We start from the raw sequence: 16,408 nt of genomic DNA on the forward strand, positions 1-16,408 counted from the left end.
AGAAGGATGTAGGCTGCAGTAGGTACTGGGAGATGAAGAAGCTTGCACAGGATAGAGTAGCATGGAGAGCTGCATCAAACCAGTCTCAGGACTGAAGACCACAACAACAACAACCAGGGTTTACTAACCAGGTGTTCCATGTACTCTCTACCCCAGTAAACTGACAGAGTGATTTTCAACTAGGAAACCTTAAAAATGAGCGTCTCTAAGAGGATAAAGATATTTTAGAAGCGAATCAGTTACTTTAATTTTGGTGCGCCTATCTTTTTTGATGCGGAGCGGATGGCTGGATTATAGGCAATGCGCAATTCATACACACGCCTTACAGTGTTTACAGCCTGCGCCTCTCAGGGGCATATCAATACAATCGACGCATGACATCGCTGGGAAGCGTCAGCGAACGTTTTGTCGGTAATAAAAGCTATTCTCCATGACGTGATCTATCACCCCCTAGACGTTTGATTAAGATAGTCTGAAAACAGCTTGTATATATGAATGGCTACTACTTTACATTCATCAAGCGGAACAGGTACTTTTTTCAGAGTATACTACAGTTATAATAAATCCCATTAGAGAGAAAGCAACAGAGGAAATTGTTACTAATGTTCTTCAAAGAGAAAGACAGGGTAACCAGGCAAGGCACTAGAAACTACCACAATCAAGGGAATGATAACGTTGTGACTGACACTTCACAAGTTGTGAATATTTTTAATGATCGCTTTCTACATGTACTAACAAAAATAGGATTAATAGGTTCAGTTGAAGAAGCTAGAGATTTTATTTGAAATGTCACCCAATGAAACGTTAGGCAGCTAGAAGTGTAACCTACCTGAATCACTGAACATAGTAGAATTATAGAAGTTCTCAAAAACAAAAGCTCATATGGTGCTGATGCAATTTCCAAGCGAATTCTGAAGAGTTGTTGTAACTCAATATGTAATGGGCTTAGTGATATGTATCATGCATCACTGGCAAGAAAAACTTAAATAACTATCAAAAAAAGGTTCAAATGGCTCTGAGCACTATGGGACTCAACTGCTGAGGTCATTAGTCCCCTAGAACTTAGAACTAGTTAAACATAACTAACCTAAGGACATCACAAACATCCATGCCCGAGGCAGGATTCGAACCTGCGACCGTAGCGGTCTTGCGGTTCCAGACTGCAGCGCCTTTAACCGCACGGCCACTTCGGCCGGCTAAATAACTATCACCAGTTTCCTCAATTACGTCTTTTTCTAAAATCTTCCATTCATGGACATCATGTTCCCAAACAACGGTGGAATTTTTATGGATGTCAATGCGCTGGATCAGTGGGACACAATTGTTCGCGATTGGTTTGGAGAACATTCTGGACGATTCGACTGAATGATTTGGCCACACGGATCGCCCAGCGTCTTTCCCATCGATCATTTATGGAATATAATCGAGAGGACAGTTCGTGTGCAAAATCCTGCCCCGGCAATACTTTCGAAATTTTCGACGGCTGTTGAGGCAGGATGGCTCAGTATTTCTGAAGGGGACTCCCAACGACGTGTTGAGTCCATGCCACTTCCAGTTGCTTCACTATGCCGAGCAAAAGGAGGTCCAACACGATATTAAGAGATATACCACTAGTTGAAAAGAACAGCGATGTCCATACCAACAGTAGAAGGAAAAAGACATTCATTAATCTGTACTAAAGCAATCACTGGCTAAGAAAGGTTTACGATGTACATCAACAATATTTTTGATCATTTAACGAATAACATAAAACGTGTGAAGGTAATACAAGAAGTTTTAATTTTTAATCTAAAATCCCTTAGTCTAGACAACTCCTTGTAAGTCATAGAGGTATTTTGATTTAAAAACTTGCAGGCTGAAGGAACCCTAGCTTCAAGTGCAGCTGCGTGAAAGGAACTGAAAATTAATGTGTTCATTAATGTTAAATTTAGGCCATTACGTAATTTAGAAACACGTAAACGGCCAGCATTAGTCATATATATATATATATGCTGTCGAGGCACCTTCCAGTGGCTCCGGCGAGGTGGTGATGGGGGAGGGGAATTCCCCCTCATTTAGGATAAGTGATTAGTGGTGGCTGTTAACGCGATTGCATCGCTCGAGGCAGAGAGCTAATAGGAGGCTGACCGTCTGGTCTCACCCGTTCAACGTGTGAGTGAACAGGTGGCCATCCCATCACCAGCGTGCGAGCAGGCACACGAGGGAAGGGGTTTCCTAGTTTTCGGGATCTCCACTGTTAGGTGCATTATGGAGCTTCTTAGGGAAATAGTATTCAGGGCAGAAAAGCAACCCAATGTGCACTCGGTATGTCTGCCGGGTCTGACAGATGTAGCCCAGGAGTTTGATATTGCTCACAGCATTGTTCCACGTGCACGGAGTTCCGAACCTTGGGAACTCTGCTGCTCGAAGCAGAGCTGGTGGTCGACGACTGTCAACTACAGCAGCAGATGACCGCTGCATTGTGTAACAGGCAAGAAGGGATCCATGTCAAACAGCGGGTCCCATTGCAACCAGATTTAACAGGGCTGCAAAGCACGCAATCTCACCACAACGGCACGGTGATTTCATCAGGGCGTTCGTTTTGCCCGACCACCAGTACGTTGTCTTCTGCTGACACCAGCACGCCGGCTGTACTGTTTGCGATGTTGCCAGGAGCATAGGGAGTGAACCAACGAGGAGTGGAGTCACGTGCCCTTCTGAGATGAGAACAAATTCTGTCTGAGTGATTGTTCTCGACGTGCCCTCATATGGCGGTAGGTAAGAAAATGTAAAGCACCCAGTAACATTGTCGAACAAGATCGTTTTGGTGGTCCAGGTGTTATGGCGTGGGAAGACATAATATTGCATGGGCGTACTGACCCCCAAATCTTTCAACACTTTACACTCACCAGTCAGCGTCATTGTGCCACTGTAGTCCTTTCCCTTGTGCGTTGTTTCGTGAGTGCATTCGTCTCAGATTTCATTTTTATGGGTGATAACGCGTGACCGCATCGAACGGCGCTGGCGGAGGAGCTCTTCGAAAGTATTCGGCGAAAGGACTGCCAATTTCTCCCAGATAAATCCCGTCGAGCACGAGTCAAATGCGTTGGGGAGACTTACTGCAACGTGCCCAAATGCGCCAACGGCCATCCAGTTCTCGTCAAACACGCTCGTGGAGGAGAGCAGCGCCTTACCACAGGAACTCTTCACCTACCTCGTGCCTGGCATGGGAGCACGCTTCAGAACATTCATGGTTGTCCGTGGTGGACACACACCCAATGAAGGACCATGTACACCATGTGTAATGTCCAGGGCACAACTGTGAATCGTGTTTTTATTTCAATGAAATTATCATCATTGTATAAAAGATGTCATTTCTGTTCGTCTTGCGTATTTCTTTCAGTTACCTTCTGCGCTGTACTGTAGCAGTTCTTTATATGCATGCAGCAAGCTGAATCATCCTACGTTACTTGCCAGTGAGACATCACGCGAAAGGTGCTTTCGTCCTTATTTTTTGTACACCAGTGTATTTGATCAAGTTCTACTCCACTACGTAGTTCAAGTCATCAACGAAGCCTCTGTTCAACACCAGAGGAAAAAATATTTAATTCCATTAGAAAGGTCGATGTAGTAATTCGGCAGCTATAAAAGTTAAAAATTAAATTACATACGTCAGAATATCCACCACATTGTCCGCTGTAACTTATCGAAAATAGAATATCGAGTTATCTACTCATTTTGGATATATCTGGGTTTCCCTGTCTTAGCTGTCTGACCATGTATGATTCTGAGCCGTTGACTGACTTCACGTAACATCAACACTTCTCCGTCTGTTTCATCGGTTCAGTAGATGCGATTTTTCTTGCGAGATTGTTTGAACCTTTTCAGAGATGGACCCCAAGTTGGATTGGCCAAGGACGGGACAAATATTCATCCTTGTCCCTTTCAGAGGAAACTTCCCGGCATTCGTCTTAACTGACTTCCAGACACCACAGAAAAGTTATTCTGGGTGGACTGACAGGATTTGAATCTCGATCCTCGTATATGTAATTACAGTTTCAAACAATGGAAAATCCAGGATGGAATGTAACAATATTATGAAAAGAGAAGTTGCTACTCACCATTTAGCGGAGATGCTGGGTCGCAGATCGGCACAACCAAAAGACTGTCACAGTATAAGCTTTCGGCTATCAAGGCGTTTGTCGAAAATAGACGACAGACACACAAACACACACACACACACACACACACACACACACACACACGCAAACGCAACTCTCACACATATGACTGCAGCCTCTGGCAGCTGGTTGCAGTCGTCTATTTTCGACAAAGGCCTTGATGGCCGAAAGCTTGTATTGTGACAGTCTTTTTGTTGTGCCTATCTGCGACTCAGCATCTCCGCTATGTGGTGAGCAGCAACTTTCCTTTTCATAATTACAGTATTATAACGAATGCACGTTCACGTTACGATTACAATTGTCTTTGTAAACAGCTATAACATATGGTGTACACTTCACAGACAAGTGCAAAGTAATGCGTTCTAAAAGAAAAGTTTACGTAGTGAATGTAAAACGATTCATTCCACTTCATTGCGATTTATCGTGTAAATGATCCATTGAACATGAAACTAACTAATCATAGCTATATCATTTGTGCGACACATGCTCAAAATGGTAGTCAGAGCAGTATTATCAGAGTACGTCATCGTATTTAATTTTTCGGATCCCTTATAGTAAATTACGTTATCAGGCCGCCGTGGAAGCATGTCAGTTTGGCTCAAAATCGGAAACCGTATTAAAACCATACCCCTCCCAGCGCGTTCATTATTCTCATTGTCTTAGTCAGGAATTGCAGCATTAACTCTTGTTTACACCACTAACTCTGACATGAAGACCAATGTAATGCTTCCAATACCAAAGATGGCATGTAGTGATAGGTGTATTACCGAATCATCAGTTTAACAAGATGTAGTTGCATAATAATTATAAGAATGATGGAAGGTGGAAAGACTGTCAGAAACCGACATGGGGAGAAGATCGACGCGGGGAGTGAGGTAGGAAAACGAAGGCAATACTGACTTATAAAATAGATTAAAACAAGGCATATCCGTCTTCACGAAATTCTTAGATTTAGAAAAAGCTTTTGGTAATAACGACTGGAATACATTCTTTGAAATTCTGAAGTTATAAGAAATAAAATACAGAGAGCGAAAAGTTATCCATCTACAACTTGTACAGAAAGTAGATTGCGGCAGTAAGAGTCGAAGGACGTGTAGGTGTGAAGCAGTAATTGAGAAAGGAGGAAATTAGGATGGAGCCTATGCACACTATTATTGACTTCGTAGATTACACTATCAGTAAAGGAAAGTAGGAGAAATTTAGAGAAGGGATTACAGTTCCGGGACAAGATGACACTACTTTTCTGTCAAAGATGTTAAAGGACTTTCAATGATGGTTGAACAGAATGAAAAGTGTCTTGAAAAGATAAATCAGGTGATGCCGAGGTAATCCGATTATGAAATGAGACCTTAAAACGCTACTTAGGTAGCAAAATAACCAGTGACAGAAATAAAGAGGATATAAAATGCAGACTGCCGATATCAACGAAATCTTTTCTGAAAAGAAGAAAAATGTTAACGTCGAATGTAAATTTAAGCACTACGACTTATTTCCTGAAGCTATTCGTATGGGTGTAGCCTTGTACGAAAGTGAAACGTGGACGATAAACAGTTCACACAAGAGAATGGAAGCTTTGAAATATTGTGCGACAGCAGAATGCTGAAGATTAGATGGGCAGAGCGAATAACCAAAGTGGAGATACTGAACCAATCTGGAAAGAAAAGAAATGTAGACCTATGGCACAACATGCCTAAAATGGCGTATAGGAAAAGTTAATTTGTCGATGGAGGTACGTGAGGGAGGTAGACACGTAGGGGGCGACCAAGGTTTGAACACAATATTCGGACTGAAAACAACAACATATTACTCTTTTGTGCCTGTTGTTTATAAATGTTCTTGTTACGGTTGATCTTAAACACGTAGCACACAATCGTGCTACCATTACGTCATACAGACAAGAACTTACATAACATACAGCGAGTGGTACATACGACGGAAAGATTCTACATACCTCCGTGACTTCTTCAGGCACCGGTGGCGGACCCTGTGGCTTGTGACCGGAAGACCTGCGGCTAAGACGGCTGGAAGATTTTTGGCTTCGAGCAGTCTCTGGTGCTCGCGGCGTACCAGCCGTGGATGCAGGCACTGATGGTGGTTTCTGGTGCGGAGGGGGCGATTCGGTCTGCCTAGTCTCAAGGCGCTCTGATTTTGCTTCATCGTCGGGAGGTGGACGACCTGGGTACATTTATTTTTATATTAATTTATGCCGAATTTCACGGATCCATGAAGCGGGAATATCGCTAGAATGCAAAACGATTCAGATGTTGAAAATAACAATCAAACATGGTTAGTTAAAAGGCTTTCAGTCATGTTGATAGATAATGGATGACATGCACCATAAAATACACCTGACTACAGAAAAGTCAAGACTCAGCATCATTCATTAAAATACCGAGTGCACAAAAAAGGACGAGATAAAGTGATGTATCTGGAAACCAAGTTTGGAAAAATAGTAAGAGAAGGCAAAAATCCCAGAGAATGCATATATCTAAAATACACTTAATACAGACGAATAAACAACGGGCTAGGATGGAGGATCTCGAACACGGACTGAAAAAATATAATTATAGTGAAGACAGAAACATTTTATGGCCAGCATGTCTTGACATTGAACAACAAAGGGAGAGCGAAGATCTAGAGAAGAAAGAAACAAATATCTCCAGGAAGATGTTAGCATCAGACAGAGAAAAATATAATTTATGGAGAGATAAGAATAGATCTTCACGGACAGCCAGGAAATGGGACAGACCTGATACTCAAGTAAAATTGTAAATTATATGTGCACATTACAAGAGACAACGAAAGCAGATTCCCCCAGAAAGATTTTTAAATATGTCATCAAATTAAAAATGGCTACAGAATGGCTGGAGAAAATAAATAAATACTCGGAGGAAACTGAAATCGATCCATAGCAAATCTGGAATGAAAAGTTATTCCCAACTAAGGTCAGGAATTTCGAGTCAAAGATCTAGCTCACTTGTGAAGAAGAAAATGGGAAGACACTCAATGAAAGGATGATGGAGGAAGAGAGATAATTCGGTAAATCTTTTGTTCCTCCAGTCCACTATTGGCCAAATCAATTAGAAAGAAGAAAGATGTACAACTGTCCCGGTACTATGCACATAGCACACAAGTTTTTGCAGTATAAGTATGAAATATATCACATCTAAAATTCTGAAATTTTATACATTGTCAAGGTCTTACAGTTTTCGAAAATATAATGTTTTCCTTTTTTCTTATTTAGTCAGGTCATTTACAATAGATCTGCAAAGCGGTGTACGAGCATATCTTTTGGCCCGAAAAATTTACTCCTTTTACTAACATGCTGAAACGTTTCACGAGGGGCGTTCAATAAGTAACGCAACACTTTTTTTCTTGGCCAATTTAGGTAAAAAAATGCGGAATTTTTTGTGGGACTACGTGGATTATTCCCGCTTGATGCGCTATAGTTTCATGAAGTTTCCGATAGGTGGCGGCGCTGTACGTAGCCTTCGAAATGGCGTCTGTAAAGGTGGTGCGTTCCAAGAACAGAGCTGTCATTGAATTTCTTTTCGCGGAAAACCAGAGTATCTCAGACATTCATGGGCGCTTGCAGAATGTCTCCGGATACCTGGTAGTGAAGAAAAGCACAGTCAGTCGTTATGAGTGGCGTCTGTTAATCATCGCAACAAGGTCGCACATACCTATCCGATCTCTCACGGGCGGGGGGAAGTCCACATTCTCAGTATTTTTTTTTTCCTTTATTGAATTTCGATTCCCTCCAAAGGGGGCGGGCTGGCAGCAGCTTAGTATGCCGCCCTTCAGCCTACAGACTTTGTTTTAATAAGATGAAGAGAATAAATAATAAAAACAGGCGATAAAATAGGAGACTTAAATAGTAACATGGATAAAAAATTGTGGAACTTAAAACATAGAACAAAGGGGTGATGATGCTAATAAAATACATACGAAGCAGACAGGTAAAATAATAGACAGACAATTAAAAAAACACGGCGACAGTCTGCTTTCTGTTCGCAGAAGACATAAAATTCACATCCAGCGACAGAATGGTTTCTGTTCGCAACACTAGAAAGACGAAACAACACTGGACATTCACTGGAACACTGCACTAAAAAGTTGGCAAATGTGACATACCACAGCCGAGAGCAGGTGAGGGGAAACCGGACAGATGATTGAAAAGTAAAAAAGGGGAGGAAGGAGAGGAAAATCGAAGGGGGGAAGGGGGAGGAGCTGATGGAGGATGAGGACCCGTAAGAGGGGTGGGGGGTGCTGGGCAGACGCGACAGGAAGTGGGGAACGCAGAGGAGGGGAATACAAAAGGACTCGGGGAGGGGGGGAGAAGGGAGATAAGGAGAGGTTTGGCGGGGAGAAAACAGAATGGAAAAGGGGGGGGGGGAGAGGGAGCCCAGGGAAAGAAAGGAGGAAAGGAGGGGGGGTGAGGATCAGAGTTGATAGGAGGGATAGATGGAGGGAGAGAGGGCATCATCCGGGAGGGGGAGTTGATGGAAGCCACCTTGGGAAAGGAGATGAAGGGTGTAGAGATGGAGGGTAGGGGGGACACAACAGTGAAGGCGTGGTAGGGGGCAGAGACGGGAGAGGAGAGGAGCAACCAGGGTGTGAGGGGGATCAAGGCAGCGGGAGGGGTAGAGAATGCGGATATGTTCGAGGAATAGGAGCAGATGGGGGAAAGGAATGAGGTCATAGAGGATCCGCATAGGGATGGGAGGCATATACGGAACTCGAGGCGGAGTGCATGATGCTCGAGGATCTGGAGGGACTTATAGAATTAGGGGGGGGGGGGGTTAGATATCCAGGCGGGACTGGCATAACAGAGGATGGGACGGATTAAGGATTTGTAGATGTGGAGGATGGTAGAGAAGTGCAACCCCCATGTCCAGCCAGAGAGGAGTTTGACGAGTCTGAGGTGGTTGTGGGCTTTGGACTGGATGGAGCGGAGATGAGTGATCCAGGTGAGGTGACGGTCAATGGTGAGGCCAAGGTAGGTGAGAGTGGGGGAGAGGCGGACAGGACGGGCGCAGACAGTAAGGGAGAAATCCAGGAGCCAGAAGGAGCGAGTGGTATGACCTACGATGAGTGCCTGGGTCTTGGAGGGATTGATTGTCAGGAATTACTGGTTACACCATGCGGCAAAAAGGTCACGGTGATTCTGGAGAAGATGTTGGGACCGTTGAAGGGTAGGAGGGAGGGCGAGGAATGCGGTGTCATCGGCATACTGCAAGAAGTGTACTGGAGGGGGGGGGGGGGGTTGGAGCATATCTGCCGTGTACAGGAGGTAGAGGAGAGGGGAGAGAACAGAGTCCTGGGGCACATACTCAGGAAATTGAAGAAATGACTTAGTGTGTTCGTCGCCACAAAAAAGCCAAAGAACTCTTCCTTCTCCAAGACAACGCAAGGCCTCACAGAAGTCTGCGCACCCGAGAGGAGCTCACAGTACTTTATTGGACTGTTCTTTCTCATCCACCCTACAGCCCGTGTCTCGCTCCTTCCGACTTCCATCTGGCCCAATGAAGGATGCACTCCGCGAGAAGCAGTACGCGGATGATGTGGAGGTTACTGTGGCTCCCACAGTGACCAGTAGAGTGATACCATGCAGGCACACAGGTGCTCCTAGTAAGTTGGCGTAAGGCCGTCGCTTTGAGCGGAGATTATGTTGGAAAACGGGGTCTTGTAGCCTAAAGAGTGTGTAATAATATGGTGTGTTGGAATCCTGAAGAAAACCAACCTGCTTTCAGAAAAAAGTATTGCATTACTGGTTGAACGGCACTCGTACTTCTCTTTGTAAACCATATTTATTTATTGTACATTATCATGATCATAGTACAGACTTTTTGTTGTGTGTTCTCTGTGAATCGTACCAACGAAGAATGTAATTGAAATACCGTATTGGTGTAACACAGTCACCTTTCCAGAATGAGCTTTTGCAACAGCGTGTGGAGTGGACTGCATTCATCACTCACTGCGATGTCTCTCTTCTAGATGGTAAAAACTGGTTTTTCTGTGATTGGTTCGTTCTGGATATCCAATCATACCACAGGAAGAACAGAAATAGTGACATCTTGTAACTGTGATCGTATTGCTGTTACAAGTACGAAGGCAGTTCAATAAGTAATGCAACACATTTTTTTTCTGAAACAGGGGTTGTTTTATTCAGCATTGAAATACACCAGGTTACTCCCTAATCTTTTAGCTACACAACACTATTTTTCAACCTAATCTCCATTCAATGCTACGGCCTTACGCCACCTTGAAATGAGGGCCTGTATGCCTGCACGGTACCATTCCACTGGTCGATGTCGGAGCCAACGTCGTACTGCATAAATAACTTCTTCATCATCCGCGTAGTGCCTCCCACGGATTGCGTCCTTCATTGGGCCAAACATATGGAAATCCGACGGCTTGCTAGGTCGGGGCTGTAGGGTGCATGAGGAAGAACAGTCCACTGAAGTTTTGTGAGCTCCTCTCGGGTGCGAAGACTTGTGTGAGGTCTTGCGTTGTCATGAAGAAGGAGAAGTTCGTTCAGATTTTTGCGCCTACGAACACGCTGAAGTCGTTTCTTCAATTTCTGAAGAGTAGCAGAATACACTTCAGAGTTGATCGTTTGACCATGGGGAAGGACATCGAACAGAATAACCCCTTCAGCGTCCCAGAAGACTGTAACCATGACTTTACCGCCTGAGGGTATGGCTTTAAACTTTTTCTTGGTAGGGGAGTGGGTGTGGCGCCACTCCATTGATTGCCGTTTTGTTTCAGGTTCGAAGTGATGAACCCATGTTTCATCGCCTGTAACAATCTTTGACAAGAAATTGTCACCCTCAGCCACATGACGAGCAAGCAGTTACGCACAGATGGTTCTCCTTCGCTCTTTATGGTGTTCGGTTAGACAACGAGGGACCCAGCGGGAACAAACCTTTGAATATCCCAACTGGTGAATAATTGTGACAGCACTACCAACAGAGATGTCAAGTTGAGCACTGAGTTGTTTGATGGTGATCCGTCGATCATCTCGAACGAGTGTGTTCGCACGCTCCGCCATTGCAGAAGTCACAGCTGTGCACGGCCGGCCTGCGCGCGGGAGATCAGACAGTCTTGCTTGACCTTGCGGCGATGATGACACACACTTTGCCCAATGACTCACCGTGCTTTTGTCCACTGCCAGATCACCGTAGACATTCTGCAAGCCCCTATGAATATCTGAGATGCCCTGGTTTTCCACCAAAAGAAACTCGATCACTGCCCGTTGTTTGCAACGCACATCCGTTACAGACGCCATTTTAACAGCTCCGTACAGCGCTGCCACCTGTCGGAAGTCAATGAAACTATACGAGACGAAGCGGGAATGTTTGAAAACATTCCACAAGAAATTTCCGGTTTTTTGAACCAAAATTGGCCGAGAAAAAAAATGTGTTGCATTACTTATTGAACTGCCCTCGTAGATGCAATAATTCAAGCCTAAGTGTTTTGTTGAGTTGTGTTCCATGTTTTTCATCTTTTTAATTGTCCACGTCTGCAATTTTGTGCTGCATAGGAACAAGATGAACTATGGCTTTTGGGATTAAATGAGGGACCGTGTTACGTGAACCTGGCTATAAGAACTGGTCAAAATTATATAAGTATCACATTTTGAAAAAAATTATTTCCGATTCATTTGCAGTGCACTGACTTTAAATTTGTTTTGCCCTTGTACTACGTATAAAATCTCAGAAACTGTTCTGATCTGATCATTCGGTACAACTGTTATCATTGTCGTTGTGCGAAGATATACCGTGATGTCGGTCTTAAAGGCTTCTAGTGAGGCCAAGTAGACGTTCCTCCTTCAACTGTTGCATCGGTGACAACGGACACATATAGCTAGGCGCGTCTAGAGCCGCTGGACTTATTTATGCTGCCTTTCCGCCTCATTTCTCGTGTGTAATATATTTTTCAACAGTGCTGTATCCTCTTTGGTGGCGATAGTCATTTATAATTTGGTGATGACCTTGTAAGCTGAAAACCGGTCAACCAAGAAACATAATACTGTAGGATGCCCACAGTTTTGTGCCTTTCATTTATGCAAGGTACAGTTTAAATTCTACGGCCACCAGTTATCTTTATCACAAAATAGACGCACAAAAAATTTGATACTTCAGTCATTTCTCAAAGAAGTATCGCAGCAGTCCTACAGACCTACAACGACGTCGACGACATTATTCAATGGCCGCTGTGAATACTTCGTTAAGAGTCTGCTTTGAGCACTGAAAAATAGTTACACAGGAAAACTTGGTAAACTGTGTCCACGGAGTATCTTTTCATCGTTGGAGAGCGCCAAAACTCGCTAGGAACCAGGTGAGATGGGTAGGGAGCATGTGAAACCACATCAAAGTACTTTTCACGATGAAACTCGCGTTGACCCAATCCGTTGGTGCATTGTCAAGGAAAAGAGCACACGCACAGCCTTTACCGTCCGTTTTTCTAGCAATGAGAGAAGAAACTTGTTCTCCAGACATCTTGGTAGCACGCTGCTATCGCTCTTTGGAACATAATGTGTTAAGCATTGCATTGTCACTCTCTCAATACGTGACCATCATCACTTTTTCAGCTCCAGTCTTTACCCGAAGTTTTTTGGTGGCGGTGAATCTGTGTAATTTCACTGAGCAGAATGGCGTTTTGCTTCAGGATTGCAACACGGCAGCCACGTCTCTTTTGTTGTCACAAAAAGATGTCCCACTCGTGCCGCCATCAACGTGTAAACATCGTCTGGCACATTTCCACGCGCGCTGCCATGAGGTTGTCCGCCAGGTATTGTGGCAGCCATATGGGGGACACTCTCCGCATTTTCACCTCGTCTTACGGGATTGTGTACACAGATAGTACGGAAATGCCAACTATGAAGACGATGTCCTTCGCACTCAGTAGTGTTATCCTCCAAAGCGATCTGCTGCACGATCCGATCGTGTGGTCAGACCGACAGGAGTGAGGCGAGATTGTTCTGGTTCGTTGTGACACTACGTTCGGCCTTCATTAGACTGTCGCACCCATGAGCGCTCATTCTTCACATTCATGATACCATCACCAAATCTGTCACTGAACTTCTGATGACTATTAATGGAGAAAACGAATGATTACTCGCTGCTATTGTAACAAAAACGTCCCCATTTCTACAGTTCTGCGGAGAAGTTCCCATACCCCTACGTCGAATCAGTATAGTGAATATTGGAGTACATATATATAAAAGTTATGTATTCAGCGGATCTCTGTGTGCACTATCGTGCCTTACTCAGAAGTATTTGCATCTCCATCTTAGAAGCTATTTTCAGAAAGGGATCATCAACATTTCTGCACAATTTTTCATTGGTCTCATACAGCGATGGAGTCACGCGAAACTTCATTATTCCTCATAATGGGATGTATGGCATGGCAAGGTCCGAACAGGTATCTTGATAACATCCCGGCCTATAACACAACATGAAGTGGGTTCCTATCCATCTCTTGCACAGAATGATCTCCCTTAGATCAGGAAACCCCATTCCTTCTGTTTAAATGCAATGCCCACGTGTTCGGCGGTCTACCTATGGACCATGGTGTTATTGAGTGAGTATGAAGAATTTACGATGCAAAAATTGTAAAGCGGCTAGATAGTTTTCTGTAGTTTACATCAAAGTGGTAACAGAGATAATAATGTGGGAGGTACATGTGGTAGTAGTAGTTTAGTAAAAGTGAAGGTTAACAGTAATAACTAGCAGGTAAATGCTCCTAAAAAAAAAAAAAAAAAAAAAAAAAAAAAAAAAAACAAGCGAATATGTATTTACGAATAGAAGATTCTGACTGAAAATTTGGGTACCAGCTGTCCCCTTCCACCTTCTTCAGCACCTTTAAAAATTTTGCCAGAAGTTTTGGCATGCGAACATATTCGTGCGTTTTTTAACATGCAACTCACCTCAAACGCCCGCAAGCTCCCCTAACTGTAACTCGTTCACACCCGCTAGTCCATCGCTGTTAAGTCGCTCATACCCCGTTGCCCTTTCTCACTCACTCATTCAGCCCAGCTCATGGTCATTATCTCTTTGTGTTTCTCTGTCATTGTCTCCTGTCACACAGCCACAGTCCCCTTCGATCTGGCCTAGTACTACAATCTCCTCTCACTGTCAATCTACCTCTTACACTCTCTCAATGCTAATATGTCTATCCTTTTTCCTTCCTACTGCTGCTGTCTCTTCTCACAGTCATTGCCTCTCTCTCCCTCATTGTCATTGCCACAGACTGTCAATCACTGGTTCTCACGCACTTCCACTTTCTCTTTCTCTATATTTCTCCCCCCCCCCCCCCCGCCCCCTCCACCTCCCTGGCTGGTATTCTCTCCTTCCCTCTTTTCCTAGCAGTGTTCTACCACTTCAACTATGTTCCACTGTGACTATGTCCCTCTGTTTCTCTCGTACTGCCATTGTCTTCCAGTATTTATTACTTTTCCGTCTCTTTGCCACGCCACTGCTTTTTTCTCTCTCGGCGTAAAAATGCGCAAATATGTTGACATGGCAAACTTTTTTGAAAAATTTTTAAAGTGCTTAGGAAGGTAGAATGAGGCAGCTAGTACCCTACTTTTTCGTCAGTCTTTTAAATAAACGCGAATATATTCGCACTTTTTGTGCTCCGACAGCATTATTTTTCTGCTGTTGCCCTTCTTTTGCCTGCTCCAGCAAGGCATGTAGCTCATATGAAAGGAAATTTATTGGTCAATAAAATTTAAATCGTTTAATTACGTGAAATTGAAATAACGCAAAACTAATTTTACAGTTCAGGCAGGATTTATGTACAAAAAAAAAAAAAAAAAAAATCCATGTGCTTTTCTGTACTACAACATGGGATTCCCAGATGATAACGGAGACTGTTTACAGCATATTTCTCCTTGCTATGTCGCTTTATAAACTAAGTTTTTGCTCACATTTGACTTTACGTGAGTAGTTTTTATGTGTACAACTAGTCTAACTTTGAACCTCTGTATCTCGGAAAGGGATAAATATATGAAGAAAACTTTCAAGACTCTTCGAGATCGTGATCTTAGGAATACATGGTAAAAATTGCAGTCATTTTCTGCTCATGGCCGCCTCAGAATCCGCCGCTGAGTTCGATAACCAAAAGGAAAGGGTTTGGGGTGTTTCTTGATAACGGATACAGTTTTTTGGAAATGAGGAGATGAATCCTCTAGATAAATGCCTATAGAATATACCGTTAAATTTTGAGCAAATTGCTGTGGTTATTTGTTACTTAGATTTCGCCTCTTTAGGGTTTTACGTGTAGAAGTAGGGTAGCGCTGAATCTCTGTAACTTGGTAATGGATAGATATGTTGAGAAAATTTTCAAGGTTGTTCGAAATATCAATCTTGGGGATATATTGTACACATAACTGTCTTGGAATGCTCGGCTGGGTTTTGGTCCGCTAGTGGCGGCAGAAACATAATTGTGGGGCTTTCCGAGGAACCGACCATCTTAAGTCCTATCACGACCACCGTAGACCTCATCATCTGCATAAAAGAAAAAAAAACCGACTTTACTCCATTTGCCTGAGCAGGAAGAAGTGTGTAATATTCATACTTTGACCCTGTGCTAGCCGGCCGCGGTGGCCGAGCAGTTCTAGGCGCTTCAGTCCGGAACCGCGCGACCGCTACGGTCGCAGGTTCGAATCCTGCCTCGGGCATGGATGTGTGTAGTGTCCTTAGGTTAATTAGGTTTAAGTAGTTCTAAGTTCTAGGGGACTGATGACCTCAGATGTTAAGTCCCATAGTGTTCAGAGTCATTTGAACCATTTTTTTGATCCTCTGCTGTAGAATAGTGACACTAAGACTATCCTTCAGTTTGGTGTACAAATGTGGCAAGCCCTTTTATTCTCCGCATTATGGTGAGGTGTCGGGATGCATACGTAAATATAACACGTGTTTTCCACAAATAAGGTCGTAAAACACTTTTCACTTCACCAAAACACAAAAAACACTTGCCCCACGAAAACATGACAAGCTACCTGTAGTAAATAATACACAAGTGATCCGGAAAAATCAAGCACACCAAGTGTAAAGAGTAAATAAAACGGAAACCCACTGATTATGGCACAGTGGTGCTGAAACATGTTTGGGTACTGAGAAAAAACGGTGTTTTGCATATCTAGCAGACCTCACACCCTACAGTTGTAACTGCAAACACGGTCAACACAACGAGCTGCAAATCCAAATGATTAGTATTATTGATATTTATATCAACAA

The 16,408-nt window shown here is 43.5% G+C and overlaps 1 protein-coding gene across 1 annotated transcript in view; it reads right to left on the reverse strand.

Annotated features, from left to right (window-relative positions):
• LOC124788794 (serine/arginine repetitive matrix protein 1-like) overlaps nucleotides 1-16,408 on the reverse strand; it is an 88,914-nt gene that overhangs the window by 54,223 nt on the left and 18,283 nt on the right. The window contains exon 2 of the mRNA XM_047256076.1: nucleotides 6,112-6,335. Coding sequence (XP_047112032.1) covers nucleotides 6,112-6,335 — 224 coding nt within the window. The remainder of the gene's footprint in view (nucleotides 1-6,111; nucleotides 6,336-16,408) is intronic.

The sequence above is a fragment of the Schistocerca piceifrons genome, chromosome 3 (genome assembly GCF_021461385.2).
Source record: "Schistocerca piceifrons isolate TAMUIC-IGC-003096 chromosome 3, iqSchPice1.1, whole genome shotgun sequence".
Taxonomy (NCBI): Eukaryota; Metazoa; Arthropoda; class Insecta; order Orthoptera; family Acrididae; genus Schistocerca; species Schistocerca piceifrons.